This window comes from Nyctibius grandis, chromosome 10 (assembly GCF_013368605.1).
Source record: "Nyctibius grandis isolate bNycGra1 chromosome 10, bNycGra1.pri, whole genome shotgun sequence".
Taxonomy (NCBI): Eukaryota; Metazoa; Chordata; class Aves; order Nyctibiiformes; family Nyctibiidae; genus Nyctibius; species Nyctibius grandis.
Window position 1 is genome coordinate 22,390,035 of NC_090667.1, and position 21,460 is coordinate 22,411,494.

General features: G+C 50.8%; 1 protein-coding gene across 1 annotated transcript; it reads left to right on the forward strand.

Annotated features, from left to right (window-relative positions):
- The first annotated feature begins 20,201 nt into the window (after positions 1–20,201).
- On the forward strand, positions 20,202–20,876 carry DNAJB8 (DnaJ heat shock protein family (Hsp40) member B8). The gene has a single exon (XM_068409659.1). It carries the CDS (start codon positions 20,202–20,204, stop codon positions 20,874–20,876), a length of 675 nt encoding a protein of 224 aa, XP_068265760.1.
- The last annotated feature ends 584 nt before the right edge of the window (positions 20,877–21,460 follow it).

Here is a 21,460-nt window from a genome sequence, read left to right on the forward strand (position 1 = left end):
CAGTGGGTACAGCACAAAAAGGGGAGATTGGGTGCAGCAGCAGGCACGGGAGGGGGACAACAGTTTCATCTCCATTGCTCACTCCATTTCCCCTCCAAAACTGCCTGCCGCAAGGCTGAATGCCGGCTGGCCAAGGCACATGGCTCCCACAGCCCATCCAGCAAACACCTCTCTGCCTGGAAACAGCTCACACCTAACCTGGGCTGGAAAAAAAATCACAACTTCCCAACTCATCCTGAATTTCCCAGAAGTTTGAGGGAATTCACCAAACCAGCACACTGCCTTGGGCCCGCAGCCAAAACTTTTGCCCGAGACATCTCCTCCAGCCCTGCGCAAGCCCATGCCCCATCCCATCCCTCCTTCACCGCACCCAGCCGCTGGCAGATGCACGAGCAGCCCAGGGATGCAGCCGGTGCTTTTTGGACGTTTCCAGCCTGGGCTCCCTTTCTCACCGGGCCGGGAAGCAACGTGAAGTCCCCTTCGACACCACGTGCCCCTTCCAGAGCCACAGCTTCCCTCTCCGGTGGCTGAAGAATTGAGGAACTCCAAATGACACCGCCGAATATTCAGGGAACCTGACAGCCCCCTTCCCCTCTGCCTGCAGTGGCGGTGAGAGCTGCTAGTGCGCCCACGCCGAGACTGCCTCCATCTATAACCCAAATGTCAAAACATTTCCTCTTGCAGCCCCGTTCGGCTCGTGGTAGCCCCAGTCCTGGGTCCTAGTCACGCTGCTTTTGGGGTCTGCCTCGCCAAGCCATTACTGTCACCGCCCCACTGTGCGCAGATAAGAATAGGCTGCTTCTTCTGACTCATTTAGCTAAAACAATGGAGCCACCAGAGGCCAAATTAATCCCTGGTGACTTCAGCAGAGTTACACCAGGCTAAATTTGGTCCCAAGTGTACAATTAGCACAGAGGAAAGCGCGGTGTCATGACAGTCTCTTGGCTCTTCCTCCAGGCTCCCTTCCCCAGGCTCACCCTCTCTTCTGAGCGGCTGGGTGCTCCCTCTCGGTCACCTCACTGCTCATGTCTTGCCATTTCTAGGCACTGGGAAGGGCACCCTGGAAGGGGAAAAGGCAACTCATCACCAGCAGTTTTTTGCCTGGGGAAGGGCAGATTCTGTTTCCCTCAGTGCGTAGCAAGAAAGAGCTGGTCCTCCCCACCTTGGGCTTTCAAGGAAATGAAACCCATTCCCTGCGGAGCTGTGCCTGCAGGCATCCCTCCAGCGCTGGGCATCCTCCCGATGCCTTCAACTGGCTGAAAGCCTCTCTCAGGTTTAGTGTCCAGACCCCTTTATAGGCACACAACAGGCCTTTAAACTCAGCCCTGACTGGTCTTTCATCATCGGTTTTGGGGCAACCAGATTCCCTCTAGTAATAGCTAAGCCACCGAACTACACTTTTTCAGCAAATTTGTATTTCAAACACTGACAAAACGTGTCAGAAATCATACAGGAATTTTCTTTGGCGACTCTCAGCTGACCAGGCGCTCTAGGCAGGGGAGGCATTGCCCATCTGCTCCCGCAGCCACACAGAAGTGTCTCACCCGAAAAATAAAGGGGCAGGAAAAAAAAAAAGCAGTTAACCAGACCTTTTCAAACTCCAGAAACACTTCCTCAAAAAAATGGTTTTGTGCGTCAGGCGTGAGCAGTGCCTGGATCGCAGAGCTACTTCCACTCACCGCTCCGCAGCAAGGTGTGGGCAAAGCCACGCTGGCAACGGCCCGATGTAGGATCAGGGCTTTGCTCTAACTCTGAGAAAACTCCTGCTAACCTCAGAGAGTGCATGTGTGTGTGTCAGAAAAAAAATCAAGCGATTAAAAAGCATCAAACAAAAAAAAAAAAAAAAGGGGAACAAAGAGCAGAGTGTGGTACTGGAGAAGGTCTGTGCTCGGTGCCTCCCTCCCCGTGTCCCCCTGCCCCCTTTGGCTCCACAACCCAGAGCCTTTTCAAACATACAGACTTCTCATTCCTTTGACAATTCTTCAAAGGCTCCAGGATTCGAGGGAACTTCCTGTTTCATCACAAAAACCTCGCTTTCTTTTCCTTTTCCAGACTGTTAAACCCCGCGCTAACGAAGCGGTGTTTGCCGCGTGTCCGACGACCCTGCCTGCTGCGTGACATTAAAGTTACGCCGCTCAAGGTGTTTTGGTCCTTACATCCCCCTTCTGACCCCCGAGTTTACTGCAGAACAAAGTCTTGCTAAGCTCGATGCTGGAAAATATATTTCCTTCCTCGCACGCCCATAGTGGTTGTTTCAGTGTTGCATGGGGCTGCGTGTATTATTTTGTTATTGTAGGGTTGCTGCTGACAACTGATCTGCACACACTGCTTTGTTGTTGTACGGTTGCTTTAAAATCCTAGGCTCCTGGTCTTAGTTTCATTTATTTATTTTAGGAAAAGGTAGTTTTTAAGGGTTGAAAAATAAACACGTTTAAAGACATACCAAGACACGTCGAAGAGAAAGCGCGGAGAGGAAATCCTGTCAAATCCGGGGCCTCGGCTGCCTGAGCTGTGCCCCTCAAGCGTGGCCATGTCCTTGCCTCCTGGTCTCCCGCGGCCACCACGACCCGCAGCCTCCCAGCAGCAATGACTGGATTTGATACTTGGCATTTTTGCAGTGCATATTAATGTCACTGTGAAAACAACACGGCATTAACAGTCCTCAAAGGCTTGAGTTACTGTAAAAATCTGCACCAGACGTGGGGTTTAAAAGTTCAGGTAAAGGAAGAGGTGGAAAGAGAAGAAAAAAGGGGGAGGAGGAGAGGAGTGAAGCCCTGACTTGAATAATGGTGCATGCTGATGGCTTTTGGTGTGCTGGGTAGGCGTTGTCCCTGGGCAGCATCCCCAGCGCTGCCAGGGAGCACCTGGAAGGGCTGCGGGAACCCTCTTCTCTGGCTGCTGGTGAGCGACATGATAGCAGAAAGGACTTTGGAAATCACAAAAATTCATCCCAGCACCCAGCTCACCTACAGCATCCCCAAAGCCTCCTTAATTTGCTCATTTAGGACCGGTGGCAGAGTCCAGTCCCCGACACACCTCAAGGGCAGAGCACAGCAGCGATGGTGCATGGGCCCAGACCCTCACCTTGCCCCAGAGTCATGTCTGGGGCTTGTTTTCCTCATCCTCTAAGGGAACGGGGAAAGAGGTGAGTTTGGGCAATACTGGGAAGGACCAGAAACATGCAACGATACACCCTTCCCAGCAAAGCATCCATGGCTCTGTTGTGAAAGGGGAGATCGAGAAGACAATGAAATTAAGGGAAGAGACTCCTGTCAAGCTAAATAATTAAGTCCCAGGGTACATAATTGATGTGCTTTTGATGTGGACCCTAAATCATTTACAAGGCTGGTGCGTAACCCGACATGTGCAGCTCTGGCATTACAGCAGCGAGGGATGAGCATCCCCTGTAGCAGGGCGAATCGAGTGGGGCACCTCTGGTGTGGGTCACCCTGCCTGGGGACACCCCCACGGAGGCCTGGCTGAGTTGGGGTGCTCCTCCTGCCTACTCCCACCCTTCCCCAGGGGCTGTGAGTGGGCTGCTTGCCACCGAGCCATCCCACTTACCTGGCGTTATGCTTTGGTAGACAAGAGTAGCTCCACCAACCCATGAAGGAGGTTCACACGGCAGGACAGGGCAGTACAAGAGGGAGATGCTGCTGTTTCTCTGCTGAGACTTTTTTCAACCAACTTCAACTGAGCCCAGCCTCAGCTGAATCCTATACATCAGCACAAGCTAGCCAGCACCATCTGTGACACACCCACAAGTTTTTTCACCACTATCAGAGAGTCAAACTGGGGCTTGCCTGCAGCATATGCACATGTTCTGCCGAATACAGGCGTCCGTGGCCAGCGCTGCTTAGGAACCGCTCTTTCAAACTCCTTCTCTCCCCACAGCTATGCTGGTCTGTGCTCCTAACCCAGAGAGATGGAGCAATCAATACACAAACGAACCGCTGGACAAAACAAGGCCACCGGGATGGGGCTGAGCCGTGGAGACGGTCCCCAGGGGTTCACTGCCTGGGCCGAGGCGGAGGACACAGACCCCACAGCTGACTGCACTATCCCATAAGAAAGACATCAATCTCGAGGGCTTTTTCCGCTGTCAGTTATCCACAATGCTCTTTCCTGCCCCATCAGTTGCAGAAGTCAAACGGCACCATACACCCCTATTCCAGTCTTTTTTCTTTTCTTTTCTTTTTTATTTCCCTTCGTCTTTTTACACTCTATCATCAAGAAAAGCTGTTTCTGCCCTCCTCATGCCTTTCTGTGACCCTGGCACCTGCCTCACAGGAGCACCAAAGACACCACGAAGCTCCTGGGCATCACCAGCTGCCAAGCCTGGTGACAAAGCACCCTGCGCATGGAGCAGGAGCACAACCCAGGGCTGTCTGCTGTCGCACAGACTGTCCCGGAGACCGGCAGGCTGGCTCCATGCCGAAAAATATCACCGTCCCTCCTAGCTGCCCCCTGCTCCCAGTATTTTGACAGTCTGTTTGATGGGCTGAGTGTGTTAGCACAGTCACCCAGAGCCCCCGCCGGCTCCCCTCCACCCCGTGCCCACCCCAGGCATGCGCTGTCTGCCTGACACTGCCTACAAACTCTATTAGCTTTGTAATTAAAAACAGCTGTAATCTGATCAGGTGGAGATCACTGTTACAAAATGAAGGAAGCCATTAGCAGGAAATGTTGTGGTTCAGGCAGACATCAAATCAGTTTAAAGAGATTGGATTTCATTGTTTTTATACAGTTACTCCATTACTATAATGCACTGGGTCCATTTAACCGGCTGGCTCGGAGGAGTGCTCATAAGGCAGTAGTGACATCTATGTGAAATGAATGGCATAAACGGTGAACTCTGAGGAGATAGCAGTGAATTTACACCCCTCGCTTTGCAGTGAATATTAATGCACCGTGAGCTGCCGGAGCGGGGTTTGTTAGGGGTCTGCTTTTCTCTCCTCTTTCTCAAGCCCCCATCAGTGTTGCTGATGCCTCTGCAGGGCTGGGAGAGCCTCCCCAGCAGGGATCGGATCCAAGGACCTGTCCTCTTCCCCCCCAGCCACAAACCAAACCACAGGTCCAGTTTCTCAGTAGCGAGGTAGAGTGAGAACTGAAACCACAGCAGCCACATCGCTTCGCTTCCTCCCGGCCTCTTCGCCCCTGTGTAAACATCAGCCAGTCAAGACAAAAGCTGGAGAGTAAAATATTTAGGTTCTCACAAGGGATGTTGCCCTTTTCCTCTATTCCGCCCCCCCCCCCCCCCCAAAAAAAACCCCAAAAGTGGGGAGCAACCTGTGTTTGAAAGCATCAGACGCTGGCCCAAGCACTGACAGCCCAGCGAGGTGTGTGATGTGACCCAAAAGCATTGCCATCAGGAGGGGCTCTCTGCAAAAGCTGCTGGCTCCTGCTTTTAATTCAGTCCTGCCCTGAAACCTCTAGCCAAGATACAGCTTAGGGACCTGTAGAAAACCCTACATCAAGAGGCACATGATGGCCCCTGAATCTCCGAGGCTGACGGTAGTCACTAGAGGAGTGAGAAGAGTTGAGGCTGGGGCTTTGACAGTGTTTTGGGGTTTGCACCACACCAGCGGGGATGGGGCTGGTGAGACGCTGTGGACCAGCTTGCTGTGAAAAAGCACAGCCAGAAGCAATGTGAAGTAAGGGCTGTGCTCCTCTGATTTCAGCCTGTCCTCAGTGTTTTTGAGCTCCCCACACTCTGAGCATAGACTAAGCAACTGGTAACTCTGGTTTCTCACTCTGAAAAAGCCACCTGCGGTACCACGGGGCTGCATTTACCTGCTCCGTTTCTTGCAGCCTCCTTCCAGCAGGGAAATGGAGGCTTCATGAAGCAGCTGGCAAAGGGCTCTGAGATGAGGAGGGTGTTAAGGAGATGCAAACATGATGAGAGCCGGCTGCAAGGAAGGGAACTGTGACTGTCCCATGGTCCTGCCTCAGCGGTACAAGGACTCTCCAGGCAGTACAGAATACAAACACCCTGCTCCCCTTGCCAATCTCTAATCGGAGAAAGAGATAAAAAGGGGCCTGAAGGCAAACACTCAGGCTGCCTCCTACCCACCACGCGGATCTGAGCACATGGAGCCCCCCACTCCAGTCACAACCCCCTTGGTTATCGCCAAGTCCCTCTTGGCTAGAAAATGGCTCTGTCATCTTCATACTAATCCAGTTCCCACACAAACAGGCAACCTCCTTCCTTCCTTGCCACCGCTTATCCCCTCCATCTCCTGTCCTCCCCCTCTCCCTTTTCACCCCAAACTGTATCAAATGCATCAAAGCCTGAGTAAATTATATTCCCTTTGACCTGCTGGCAGCAAGTTCAGCCACAGTACATTAAAAGAGCAGAGGCTGAGGTTTCATGGTCAACGAAGGCAGAGGAGGAACTGCAGGCCTCATCGCTGCGTTGCTTTCGCCTTTAGAAGTGACGTTTTCAGCCAAGTTCAGTGGCACTCAAGGATGAGCTTTGGGGCTCAGCCCATATGGGAAAGGGCTGAGCTGTGAAGCTGATTTCTGAGCCTGTCCCAGCTGGGTGGCCTGATCCAGCGCTGCAGTTGCCATCGCCTCCTGCTAACCATCTCTGGAGATAACGGGCTGGACAGAGGTCACAGGGGCCCACATGAGACGGCAAGGGCAGGAGAAATGAAACAGCTGGGCTGGTTGAATCTCTGCAAACCACTGCATGGGTGCACGCTCACTCGCTGGAGTCTGCAGCTTCTCCGGGCTGATCACAACCTCCTGAAACACTCCTTACCCTGACTGGCTTCCTCAGCATGGTCTGTGCTTTGAGTTTGTTATGCTACGTGTGCAATCTGGGCAACTTCACGTGGTTTTGGGTTTGGTTGCAAACGATGCCCCTATCTTTGCCAATGACGGCTGCATAGGCTGCAGCTTGCTGCAGGGAGGAGACCTGGAGCTGGCGAAGCTCAGCAGTCGTGGAGATGCTTTTGGGGAACATTGCAGGCTCAAGCTGGATAAGACCACTAGTGCTCCCAGTTTCCTGCCAGTTGTCCCTGATGTGTCTGATGTCGTGATGCAGAGGGTGCGCAGCATCAGTGCAAGCCTTAGTGGCAGCAGCCTCAGTGCCACGTGCTCAGGGATCCACGTCAAGAAAGGGTATGAAACCGAAGAAAGGTGCCTGTAGCATCTCTGGCTCTTACACACCAGCTCCAAACAGGATGATAGACCTAAACCTATTGTAAAAGTACCCTGTTGTCCTTAGAGAAACAGAGGTGCACAGGGACCGGCCGTCATCTCACAGCGCTGAAGCAGTTCGTGCTCTCGCGTCTTGGCTGCGGGGCTGTTTCTGCTGTGGCTCTGGGCGTCGTGCAGAGTTTGGAGCACCCTCCTCTGAAATGGCTGCGACAGCCATGCCAATCCCCAAAGAGGCGGCATCAAATCTGGAGCATGTGAAGCCATTGCCAGCAAAATAAATATTCAGGAATATTTTTAGCCTGCTCTTGTTCAGAGAGAATTTCTTTGTGTCCTTCTGAGGAGCTCGCTGGATCTTTCATCGGTTTGTTTTTCTCATTAGCCGGCATAAGCTTTGTTCTTATTTAATAAAGATTAGGATCTGCTGCCTCCAGCCCTCTCTTTTTGCTCCTCCGTCAGGCCCGTGGGGGCTCAGGCTGCAGCGACATGTTTGATGTCAGGCTGCGGAAGTTGAAATGCGGGACAGAAGCTGGCTGGCGTCTCGAGTTCGCTTCCCCAAAAAACCCTTGTCCTGCGTCGCTTCTCCCCGTCCCCGCCACCCTCTGCAGAGAGCTGCCCCTCGCAGGGAGAGGGCAAGGGGATGGGATAGAGCGATTGGAAACCGCTGCCTGGATCGTCTGGAGGTTTCCAGGCTCAGCTGGATTGAAGCATTGCAAACGTCTTGGTCTGAGCCATCAACAGACAGCATGGGGGGAAAAGGGGATGGCTGATACAGGCAAGCGTAGCCCATGCGTAAGCCTAATAAAAGAGGAGACATGCCACGGATGGGGGAACAGCTTCTTCCAGCTTTGGAGGTCAGAGAGATGTAATGAGTCTCCCAGCCCTTTATATCATTGGATTCTCCTAGTTAGCCAAAAAAACCCGCTTTTCTTTCTTGAGCTGAGTCATTCCTCAGAAAGAAACGAGTTTAAAACAACAACAGGTATGAGCCAGAATGAATTTTATGCACTGCCAGAGAAGGCAGTGGGTCTGAGCTTTGAAAGTCTGATCTCTGCTGACAGCCTGCACCACTGCGTGCTGCTGTGGTAGGACCATCACAGCATCCAGCTGGGACAGAGGCTGCTGCGTCCCAGCCTGGCCGGCTGCGGAGTGCTGCGGGGGCAGGACCTGATGCCACATCCCTGGGACAGGGACGGCGAGGGGCTGAGGGGGGCTGAGTGATGCCTGCAATGAAGGCAGGACCCGTGTCCCAACTCACACTCCCCTATGTCACTTCTCATTTATTGTCTCCACTGCCAACTACATGAGCCAGTTGAGCCATTGCGCTGCACCTCGATTTAGCCACCCCTGGAGCAAGAGTATATTTACCTTGGAAGAAATGCTGTGGTTATTTACTTGTGGTAACATATATGATTAGGTCTACACAGATCCAGTGCTATTAACATCATTATATGTTAATGCACTTCTTTTTTAGAGACTTTTATTTAAAAAAAAATTATCTTTGGTAAGACACTTGATAAGAAGGCTCCCATTTCTAGCAGGAGACCCTATTTTGCATATGCGTAACTTTGAAGGGGATGAATAACTTCATGGCCAATAACATTTATAGCTTTGCCTTGCGCAGGGAGATAAGGGCAGAGGAACGCAGGGCTCCAGGGCAGGAGCTGTTTGCCGAGAGGGGCCGGGAAGGAATCCATTCCCCACCCTGGCGGAGCCTTACCTGCGCCCAGGTGCGCGCTGGCCGTGGCGCCTATCCCTGCCGGCCGAGCACCAGCCGCTGCGTAAGGCTGGATACCAAACCTCCTAGCTCACTCCGGCATAGCTGGAAGGGGAGGAGGAACAGCAGGGAAGGCAAATTTTAGAAATACTTTTTGAACAGTCACAGTTGTAAATGAACTCACCCTCACCATGTTTGTGTCACTTGTGTTCGCTGCCTGGAGCTATGTGAAAGCACGAGTTTTCCTGGCACGACTGTGCTTGGAAAATCAGCTTCCAATCCATATATGATAGTATTCATGGAAACCACAATTCTAATTTACATGCAGTGATTTCCCTGCCAGAAACCATGCTGCCGTCCAACCCGGGGATAAAAATGCCTCCCTATGACTTCCCTGCCCAATCACGACCAACCGATGCACTTCAAAACTCAAATATTTTCCAGAGAATGTTCGCAACCCACAGTTTAAAAAAAGAAAATCTTCCCCAAATTCATGTGGTAGCTCAGCATCATGACTGCATTCAGGGAAGTTTCCTTATAGGTATTTCCCAAGCCAGACATTTACCCCTGCAAAGAAAAAACAAACCAACCCTCGAGAACTGAATCTTTCAGATAAATACACAATTTCTTAAACATTATTCACTCAAAATTTTCTCCCTTGTTTTCTCAAGTGCTTTACACCATGCTATGGAGATGTACTCACAGGTCAACAACGCACAGGGAGGAACCCGGCCCTTTTAAACCCCTTCTGCCCTGGCCAAAACCAGGGAGAGTTTCTCCTTCCCCTCCCTGTGCTGAGTTTGGCGCAGGGACCCGCTTCTTCCGCTCCAGCCGCTGCCGTGCTCGGTGCAATGGAGCAAAGGTTGGGGAGGTGGAGAGCAAGCCCTTAATAAAGATAAAATCTATTTCTAATGTCTATAAAAACCAAACCCAAATTCCCAGTTACTTCAACGTGAGCTGTGGAGATGGGGTAATGGAGAATGGAGTTATTTATTAATAGAAGGGCATTTCAATAGAGATCAGAGGAGGTGATACAGAGCAAATGGAGGCATTTACAGAAATAATGCTCAGGAGGTTTTACCCAGCTTGGCCACGTGTCCCAACACTGTGTCCTGGGAATGGTTCTCTCTCATTCACCAAAAACTGTATTTTTGGGGAGCTGCGTGCTCACAGAGCCCTGCCATCACTCAACTCACTTCTCCCAGACCCGGCTCTCATTTCCACCTGGAAGTGGAGCCAGAAGAATGAGTGCAGAGGGGAGATATGTGTCTGGGGGTCCTGTTCTTGCTGGATTTTTTGGGAAGCAGTGTGATGCAGGTACACCCCCCAGCTCAGACCCTCCTGCCCCGCACCCAGCCCAGGGCAGAGGGAGCTGCAGCCCCCTCCGGCACACTCCCCGCCTTCGCTCACTGGCTGGGGTTTTAAACCTCCAAGGCCAAGAGCCTTAAAAATTGCATGAGACCCCCACTCCAATTCCTACCATCACCTCCTGCAAAATGCAAAATTCGCCTCCCTAAATTCCTCGCCGACTCCTTTATAACACACACCTCTGCCCTTGCTTGGCAAGCGAACGGTGCCGAAATTCCCACCCGCCTCTCCCTTGCAGCCCCTTCTGGAGGGGCTCATTAGCCATGCAAATCAAAAATGCTCCCTGAGCCTGATGGCAGATTCCCCCCCTGTACCAGCAAGGAATGACAATTCACGGGGGTCTTCAGGGAGCTGGGACGGAGGGAGGGAGGAGCGTGGTGCGGCGTGGCTGCATGTGGCAATCAAGCTTTCCCACCGCCACGCGTCCCCGGGGAGCATCCCCGCTCCTGTGGTGGAGAAGAAAGCGGCGTCTGTCCCCCCACCTTGCTAATCCCCTTTTGCTGTGCTCCCGCGCTCGGCTCCCCACCCTGACCCCCCGGGAGCCCTGGGAAAGCAGCGCCCGGTCCTCACTGCCACTTGTCCCCTCTGCCTGGCTGCAAAGCGGCGCGGGGAGGGGAAGGAGGAGAAGGAGAAATGTGCCTTTCCTTAATTGATTTTGGTGAAAAAGGCAGGCAGCCGCCGCACTGTCAAATTAATTAGTTCCAGAGCTGTTTGCAGTTATGAGCCACGTAAGATTAGTGGTCATTGCGTTTTGGTGTTAGGGAGAGGCGCGAGGAAGAAGGTTTTATAAGCTTTTTTTTCTCTTGGAGCCTTCCTTAAAAACACAGAAGAAAATAACAGAGAAAAGGCCCCGGCTGCCAGTGCTGCCCCCAGGGCTGGCTCCCGTGCCTGCCGCAGCACAGGGGATGGGGGCGAAGTGGCCGGTTTGGCCATTATCTGCCCCACGCTGAACAAAGTGGGTGCTTTGCTGTGACTCTGGCCGGGCTCTCTCCTCCTGGCAAGAGAGGTCCTCAGGGTCACCCCGTTGCCGTCCCTGCCAAAGCACAGCGGCAACACCCGCTCCCACACCCCCGCCGAGGTGTGAAGCCGGGCGACCAGACACGCCGGGTATCACCTCCGGAGATGCTTGGCCCCTTTTGTCCCCTCTCACCCTCCCTCCTTGGAGAGGAGAGGCTTTGAAAGCCCCGGGTGTGGCTCGTGGGGCTCAGATCCCCGATCAGATGGGAACGCCTGCTGCGACTTGATAACACGGCAGCATCTGACGGGGAGGTTCCAGCAGAGCTCCCCGAGCCGAGCAGCGCCTATTGTTTCAGGAGATATTACCCCGCACACATGCTTACATCTGGATATCGATAAGCGTGCCTGTTTATGCATAAACACAGCACAACATGCAGGCACATACCTCTGCATTCCTCCTCCCCTCCCTCCTTTCCCTTTTTTTCTCCCCTCCTTATTCCTTTATCTCCTTTTCATCTGCTCTTGCCTGTTAAACGTTATCTCTGCTCCTCGTTCAGAACCGAGTCCCGGGAAAGGGCAGTTATGGTGCTCCTCGTTCAGAACCGAGTCCCGGGAAAGGGCAGTTATGGTGGGTCACACAAACGGGTTGATGGAAGGAATGGCAAAACATTTCTGGTGAATTTGCAAAGTTTTCGAGGGTCTGGGTGGGAGGAAGCAAGGGAAGACGGTGTCATCAGACGAAAACACTGCTAAATAGACTTCAGCCAGGATAGACAAATGCAGCATGGTTTGGCCAATATATGCAGCATGTTCCTGAGTCTGCTCAGGCAGGACTGTAAGGGCACGCACCCCAAGTCTCATCTGCCCAGCCATGCACACAGGCAGACTGCCATAAACCTCCACACCCAGCCCTACAGTGTCACACTCTCATGGCATCAACGTCACATTTACTATGAGTCAGATCAAAAAGCAAAACAGCAGGAATGTGTTTTTTACAGTGATTAAAAATTATTTTAAAAATATATCCTCCTCCTCCTTCCCTGTTCATTCGGTAAAAGAGGGTCTGCAAAGCAAGCAAACGCCAGCTGTACCCAACGCAACCCTCAGCACCTACACTGCCCCAAGGGACCGGTGCCACGCAGCCACCTCTGTGCCAAAATGCTGCTGAAACTGCCTTCTCCAGGCCTGGACCCTGGGAGAGGGGAAACTTCAAGCAATGCCACCTGGGAGGCCTGTCCCACTTTCTTCAGAGAAATGTGGCAGGAGCTCGGGGACTTGGCTTTGCTGAGAGAGGCGCGTGTGCATTTTTGCAAGCGCTGCCATCGGCCCCCATGCTGGACCCCGAAAGCGAACCCCGGCGCCCAAAAGAGTGCTTGGCACTGACTCACACATGCCATCACAGCCCAGGCCTGTGCAGGGGGAGCTGTAGGGCTCTGTCTTCCAAAATAGAGGCTGGGGCTTACCCCGAGCCAGCCAAAGCACAGCCTGCCCCAAGCGCTAACCCCTGGGTGTTTGCGCAAGGATGGGGAGCAACAAGGTCTGCAGCAACCACCCACCGAGACCATCCCCTCCACACTTACTGTGTGCTGGGGGCTTGATCTACTTGACTAGGGAGAAAAGCATCCCACGGCATCTTCTGGTGTCCCCCCAGGATTTGTCTCCAGCTTTCCTTGTTCAGACAGTGTCGTGAGCTCTGCTCCCAGCAGGACAGCAAGTTGGCACTGAATGCTGCATCCCCACCTTGGCTTCAGTTAGGGCTCCCAGATCAAAAGCTATGTCCTTGGCACAGGATGGACCAACCCTAGGAGCAGACTGGTTTCCAGCTCTTCATCTTCCTAAGAAAAGAGGAAAAAGCACATAATGCCAAAGGTGCTTACACCTAAGCCATTTATTTAAGGAACTTTGTCCTGGACAAACTCAGTGACAGCCATGACCAAGCTGTAGAAACCTCATCATAACTCACCCCAGAAACAGCCCAGCACATTAACCACTCCCCTGAGCTCTCCTCAGCCCTCTGCTCACAGGGGTCACCCAGCTCCATGATGGGGGACACAAGTGGGATAAGTGGAAAACTGAGGGAGGGACTTGTGCATTGGTCGAAAGCTTCATCATTCCCGCTCTGGCAGTCTCCACCACAGCTCAGGGGAAATGCTGCTTCAACTGACTCTCTGTGTGTGTGAGCAATTCACCCAGGCAGTTCATGCTGCCCACACACAAGAACATGGGCAAGACCATAGATCTCCTTTGCAAGCACCAAGCAAGAACACTTGGACCCCAGGTAAATGCAAATGGCTCTCCATCTGGGGGGACTGTCCTTCATGCCAGGGGATGCAACATCATCTTCAAGACCTCCACTTGCTCCCTCACTGCAGTCAGATATAGGCAAATACTACTCCAGCACTACCACTGGTTCCTGGGCTAAAGCAGTGGCAGGGAGTCCATGTCTGTACATAAGCAGGAAAACCACAGCATGCACAGACAGGACGGCATCCCTGGCCAGTGTGTACGTGTTTTTCCAAGCATCTGTGCACACACACGCACGTGCACCATCTTGGGAGCCAGGGCAGGGCAGAAAGGCTCTTCGGCGAGCATGTGTGTTGAGCAATGGGAGCTAAGGGCAACTCGTGAGCTCAAGGCAGCGTGGCTGCACAGCACACAAGCTCTCTGGAATGAGGATATATACTGAATTCGTGAGCTCTTAAGTCATCACATTTACAATTTATATTCTCCAGTCTTTTAATCTCAGCAACAAACTCAGACTAAACCTTTGCTGAGGCAGTGTGGAAATTTCACTGTTCCCGGCAGCCCCATGTACAAGGGGCCCAGAGGCAGGACCAGAACATGCTTCCTCATGGCTTCAATGTGGGATCTCTTCTCCAGTTCCCCATTCCCAGTAAGGTAATCAGTAACTGATCAGTCCCCCACCTGCTACCTTGATTGCCCAGGCCCCCTTCTTGGACATAGGTATAACACACTAGCAAATACTGGGGGGGATTGTAGAGTGGTCCCCTACAATCCCTCCTGCCTTCTAGAGAAAGGGGCTGCTTCTTTGAATCAGGGTGCTTCAGGTCTACATGCACATCACCAGCACCCTCACCTAAGTTTTGTACCACTTAGGACTCCCCCCTTCCCCTGCAAACCAGCTCCACTGGTGCATTTTTACCCACCTAGAGTTGCTTTACTTCAGAGGTCCACATCAGAAGAACCATCTCCAGAAGGTTTCCTGCTGGAGCAGCGGCTCTCAACAGGAACTGGTCTGCAAAGTGGGAACATCCTTCGCAAACTGAGACCTAAAATTGAGATGAAATTAGCACTGATAAACTTACTAACAGAGGCAGGCCCTCCCTGCTTGGATGAACCCCACACTTTCAGAAGAGGGTGGCATCATTTCTGCAGAATGCTTGAGTAGCCTCAAGTAACACACTGAACTGTCAGGCACAAGCCCAAGCGATGGCGTGAGCCAGCACTGAAATAATGAGAAGCTGATCTATAGCTTTTCCCCTCTGGTTTATTAAATGAATGCTCCACATACCACTTCCCACTGACTGGAGACAGAGAGAAAATCCCAGGACAGTAACTCATCATCCTTTCTTCCCCTGAGAAGAGTCAAGGCTGTGGCTATGTATGGATGTTGTGAAGTGATAAAGTTGCTGCGGCTTCGCGAGTTACCACGCATCAGCTGAACCGTGCCATCTGACCGCACGCGCACTCCCGGCTCCCTGCAACTGGGTGGTAAAACATGTTTGCTCACGATGGGGCTGGAGCAGGTACACCGTCGGCGGGCTCCAGATAAGCACGCTCTGCTGATAAGCAGTGCCTCATTAAGCCCCAGGACTCAACGGCTTGCAACACAATCCTTGGCCCAGAAGTCTCTCTACTCTTTTCAAGTTGTAGCCCTCAGTCATGGAACCAGCAATGGGAAATCGCTCTGGGAAAGTGGTCAAGATTGAATTAATTCCTGCACGTAGAATGGAGAGGAAGGAGGGTCAGGGACCATGCCAAAGAGAAGGAATGGAAGAAGCACCGGCCCACCATGTTGCTGAGTACAACCTCAGCATAGCCGTGCCTGGTCGAGGATAGTGCAGATGACACATGGAGATGACTCAGGCAATGCAACAAGAGTGCTCTGAATTCTGCTGGGGTCAGAGCCCACAGACACAAGTTATGGCACCATTTGGGCTTTCCAAGACTGCAGCAAGGCCTTACCCTGGGCACGGGGCACGATCTAATGTAAAAAACATGTCAGGCCCACCCTTGACTCCACTAAGCAGGACCAGGCTTCCTCTTTGGCTTCATACCTCAAAAAAAGAGTGGTTTTATGAGATTCCTGCCCCTCACCACCACCCAGAAGCTGGTTGTGTTCTTGCCTGAATCTTGATTTAGCCTCAAGCCCCAACCTGAGGCTCAGAAAAGCTGGATACAAACCCAGCTGTCTGAATCTTCCTTCAGCTCTGTCTCGCAGTCTCTGGAGTCCCTCCCAGCCAGCACTCCTCAGAGCCACCCCATCTCCCATCCCACAGCCATCCTCCATGCTGAGGCTGACACACGGGATCACTGCATGGGACACATGGACCCTCCCTCCTGCCCACGGAGCTGGGAATCCATACCATTTAAGCCTTTTCTGCTCAACATTCACAGCTGCAAAAACAGCAGGCAAACTCCTGACCTCCCAAAACTAAACACCAAACACCTACCTCCTCTCTCCTCTGGTCCACCCAGATGCTCTTGGGGTGGCAGCTATACCCATTTAGGACAGGTTTTCCTTATCAAGATGTTGCCCTTATATTTTGAGAGGTGAGGAGACATTCTTTGGGGCAAATTTTCTATTTATTTTTCAATCTTGTTCTGAAGGCAGGCAAGTCCCTCTGTTGCCTCCTCAGCAGGAGGTCAGCCCAATGTGCCCATCCCTGGGCCGTGCTCCCCAGGAATACGGCTCCAGGGGCGAGCACAGCGTCCCCTCCAATAGGGCTGCCTCAGGGGGAGGCATCCAATGACAGTTTGACTGGTGGAGCGAAGCGTGACTTGTGTTTGTTTGGATAGTCAAAGGACTTGGAACAAATGTCTCTGACTTATGTTGGTTTAGATAAAAGGACCTCGGCCTCATCACGGGATCAACAGGGCTGGTGAGAAATGACTTGTGTAGAGCCCCTCTTCCCTCAGACTCTTTTAAAACAGAAGAAAACATAGTAATAATAATAACAACAACAACAACAATAATAATAATTATTATTATTTAGGTTGGAAAAGACCTTTAAAGATCATCGAGTCCAACCCTAAACCTAACATTGCCAAGTCCACCGCTAAACCATGTCCCTAAGTGCCACATCTACATGTCTTTCAAATACCTCCAGGGATGGTGACTCAACCACTTTCTTGGGCAGCCTGTTCCAGTCCTTGACAACCCTTTCAGTGAAGAAATTTTTCCTAGTATCCAATATAATAATAATAGAAGAAAATTTTCATAACTCTGAGATGCTCACTCCTTTCTGGACCAGGCACACTGGGGTGCCAAAAGCAAGGTCAGGGATTGGGGCCGCAAGTCTGGGGTCACTTGTGGTCTGGATGACCAAAAGTTTGGAGCATTTTGCTGCTTGGTGCCTTGTGTTTTGCTTCCCATCCTGACCTGGCTGACAACCCCTGCCCTTGCAGACCCAATGCCTGGCTCAGAAGGAAGAGCAGGCTGGACGTGGTGGTGGTGTCTGGAGCAGAGGGACAATGGGGGACAGGGGACCACCGCATCCATATCCATCTAGCATACTGAAGCACCTAATGAAGAAAAAGGAAGGAGGGGGTGGGTAGAAGAGAAAATCCCAAAGATCCTTGGATAATAAGCACCATTAAGGTTAGTCTGTCTCATGATTGTTTCTTATTAAAAAGAGACTGTACTTTATCTGTGCAGGATATGCTGTTTGGATGAGGGAATTAGCAGAGTGACTGCCTCCATATCATCTAATTAGCAAAAATGTTGATAAGCAGATACAATCACATACGATTAGGATCCTTTTAAAAAGCCACTCCATTAATTAAATAGACAGAAAGGCCGCCTCCAGCCCTCGCGTGCCACTGATTAGAATACAAATATTTACACTAATCTCACCTCCATCAGCCATGGGACACTTTTGAGTATTTTTAGTGACATCAGATTACTATTGATTTTCATCCCCAATGTCAGACCATTTTGTTAGTATCTGAAAGTGCTGCCTTCAGTTTCGGATGCTTTAAATCATGTTAAGGGTTTATCTTAATGACGCTGCTGATAACCACTGTTCAGGTCACTCGTACTTTCTCTTCAAAGAACACAGTCTGGGCTGGTTTTTATTGTTTGTACTTGAGATTTAAGATACGAAAAACATTTCTCATTTCAAAGCCTTGGTTTCTAGGGATGGGCTGCCAGGCTAGTTTGGGTCTAGTTACTTGACGTGAGCATGTCTCTCTCATTTCCCTTTCTCCCTGCCTCTCCTCCACCCTTTCTTCTTTCCTTGCAAACCCTTTTGGCTCACAGCAGTGGCCTTTCTTGAACGGCTGCTAATCTCTGACGCCTGCTGCAGGCAGCAGACAGACAGGCAGTGAGCGTCCTCCGTTTGGGGATGACTGGAGAAAAACACTCCCTACTTTTCAGATAGGTAGGATGCATTAAATCCAAGACAGATAATCCAGTGCGCCAGCTAGTCTGAGATGGGCACTCATCATCAAAAGCAAGCACGGGATGAGACGCTTTGCAAAGAGACAGCACAAGGCAGAGTAACCTCCTTCCTTCCGTGCACAGTCCCACTCCCTGCAGTAGATAACTGGCCTGAGACCCTCCAACAGGGTTTTCTGACATCCCATTTTCCTTTCTGGGTAACAGAGAGTAGGAACAGCAATGTCTCTTGAAAGTTCTGCCAAGCATCTGCAAATGGATCACGATGGCAGTGGCTAAGAGCTATTGGCATCTTTCAGTGGCTTGTGGGTGGTAAGCTTGAATCTGCCTCAAGTCCAATGGACAATCCTAAAAAAAACACTAGCCCAAATTAATGAGTCCCCTTGGGGAAGATTTCAAGCAAAGCACTACAGTGTGAACGAGCCATGAAGCCTTAGCTCTCTCCTCAGTGTAAAGCAGCACTTTGGGATGATTTGGGAGTGCAAAGAGCCCTCTGAGTTCAAATGCGCAGAGGCAGCTTGCTGCTGGGCCTGGATTAAGTTTTGCCATTGGTACAGTAGAAACAACACCCAGCAGAAAAATAATTCACGTGGCACAACCACCCTGTAGTTAAGAAGACTTCCTCTGTGTAAAAGGAGGCAAAAGCCAAGACCTCCCCAACGAGGTGAGCCCATGGGACCATGAGCTCCTTCGTTGCTTTGCACTTCCCTTCAGCTCCAGCCTCCAGACCAGCACTGTGCTGCCTTACTGCAACTTTTACTGCCAGAATATGACAAGCACCTCCATACTACTGACCCATCACTGACCAGTGAGAAAAATAGCAAAACAAAGCCCTTCCCAAACACACGTCAGCTCAATCGCCTTTCTTCCTTCTTCTGTCACATTGCTTTCTACAGGCTGACAGGGCTGCCCTTTGGCTTCATGGCCCCACACGTATGATGCATGGTAGGACAGCAGCCAGCTCATACGCTGTGCATATGCTCTTTGGTCTGGCTGGCTCTTGACTCCTTCCCAAAGTGTGGAATAATGGAAATGAGGGCAGTGATCTGCAACACATGCTGCCATTAGTAGGTGTTTACAACACTGTGTTACAGACTGATGAGTTCTCCTTACTGGCACTTCCTTGGAGACCTCCTTCATGCCACAATTCCCTGTGAGGACACTGCATTTCCCACAGGAATTGCAAATCCAGGGAACAGAAACAGATGCAGGATAACCCCAGACTGGATCATCAAAGTTCAGCTCCTCAGGCTGAACTTCTCTGTGTTGAGTTCATGGGGCTTCCCTGTTGTACATGTGCACGCCTTGGGACAGATATTCAAAAAAGCATGTACCAAAGAGGCTAAGGTTGTTAATGAGCTTAATTCTGGGCATTTATTTGGTACCAACATGAGAGCTAAGTTCTTCTGGAAGTGTTAGGTTTGGCTATAAATTCAAAAGAGATCATGATGGTCATCTAATCATGATTTTAGGAAAAGGGTCTCCACTGGGTTTAAAAATTGCCATATAAGGAGGTTCAAACGATTCATTACCGTCATAAAGAAGTATGTGCAACATATTTTGAGTTTAAGTTTGGCTAATGCCACCTTCCAACTGTTTTGTCTGGGAGCCTGAAGATCCCTGTGCCATTGAATTTCTGTTCCATGCAGGTTCTTACAGACTATGATGAAGCTGGCATTGAACTTCCTCTTAATACCAAGACACTTTCCCTGAGTATCTCACTCCAGAGCCTATTTTCCAAACCCTTAATAACATTTTATGGCTCTTCCCTGAGCCTTCTCCAATTTATCAACACTCTTCCCAAATTGTGGATAGCCAAACTGCAAACAGCTTTCCTATAGCTGCTGCTATAGGGGTAATATGCCCCATAGGTATAATGTGACCTCACTACACCGGACTGCACATGAAACCACACTGAGTATCTGAGAATCACACCTTTGCGCAGGTACAGGCAAAAAATAATCTGGCAAAGTCATACATCACAGCTACGTTGGGTAACTACAATGTCACGTGTATGATCTACTTTTAGAAACATGCTGCCAGTGACAACCAAATCCACCCTAGAATGAAGTCAGGTGAACTGACCAATGATTGGCTGAGCACCCTCTGACATCACAATATCACGATTTGTGAACAACAGGCTTAAAAAGAAAGGATACGGTCAAGCAGCACTGTGTGGCCTTGTGGTGCAAAAGGACAGAGCAGATCAAGGGATGAACTGAGCGTCTACCCACCCCCGAGGAGCGCAGCAGCATTAGGTGTCCAGGAGTCTCTGCATGCTGACCATCCCTGAGCTTCACGTCCTTGGTGGGAGAGAGGTACCAGGCATCTTCCAAACAGCCCCACCTTTCCTTTGAGATGGGGGATTACTACAAAGTGCTGGGACTGCAAGAAAGTGCCTCACAGGATGACATTAAGAAATCCTACCACAAACTGGCACTAAAATGGCATCCGGATAAGAATCCCAGCAACAAGGAGGAAGCCGAAGAGAAATTCAAAGCAGTTGCTGAGGCATACAAGGTTTTGTCCGACCCTCGGAAGCGATCCGTCTATGACAGGTCTGTTAAGAAGAGCAGATCCCACCAAGGAAGAAGTGCCCCAAGGGGTCATAATGGCTCCTTTGGTTCCCCTTACGTATTCCCTGTCCACAAAGAGCTCTTTAGGGAAGTCTTTGGAGGGGTGGATCCCTTTGTACGTGTTTTCTGGGACTCCTTCGACAACATCAGAAATAATGGTGAAAACTGGCACAGGACAAGTGGAAGAGGAAGAAGCTCCAGCCTGTTTTCTGACTTTGGGAAGACATTTATACTATTAAATTCATGCAGCTGCAGCGAGCAGCCCACCTCCTCCTTTGCTGAGGACACAGCTGGGCCACACAGTGTCAGAATAGTGTTAACCTCTACTGAATGGATCAACGGCAAGAGGATCACCACGCGGAAAATCATCGAGAACGGGCAGGAGAGAACAGAAGTGGAAGAAAACGGCCAGCTGAGGTCTGTGACAATAAATGGGAAAGACCACCTGAAGTTATAATGTCCCCCAGCACAAGCATTAACTGTAAGCTGTGGGACGTGCTCTCATTGCTCAATGGATGGGATCTACTACAAGCAGTATTAATAAATGCTGAGTTAATGACACAACCGAGGTAGACTTCTCAATGGTTGGGAACAAATACTTTACAGGTAAAGATATGTAGTTATGAAAAACTAAGGAGCAGGACTCTACTGATAGATAGTGCTTGTTCAGGTTAAATAGGTATAGCAGATATACGTGAAAGCAACCTTGCCAGTTTGCCAAAGAGATCAAGTTGATTAATATAGCAAGAGGAGATAGTCTGGTTGATGAACACATAAGAGAGCTGTTGACCAGCTATAGGTCCTCTTCCCGCTCCTTGAAATACCAATTTTGAAGTCTACTAGCTGGAAGAATAGAGACTTGTATGACCCTCAAACACAACCCCAAGGCTGAGCAAAGAATATCCTACCTTTGGTGAACAAGATGCATATTCATTAAAAAAAGTCTTTGTACACAGCCAAGAAGGTGGGGGAGGTTCAGTGAGTCCTGCAGAGCCTAGAGGAGAGCAACTGGCATAGGAAAAACCAAAGGAAGGAAGAAAA

What these genes read in the sequence shown, in the direction of transcription:
- DNAJB8 (XM_068409659.1), top strand. Translation starts at nt 20,202, where the DNA reads ATGGGGGATTACTACAAAGTGCTGGGACTGCAAGAAAGTGCCTCACAG.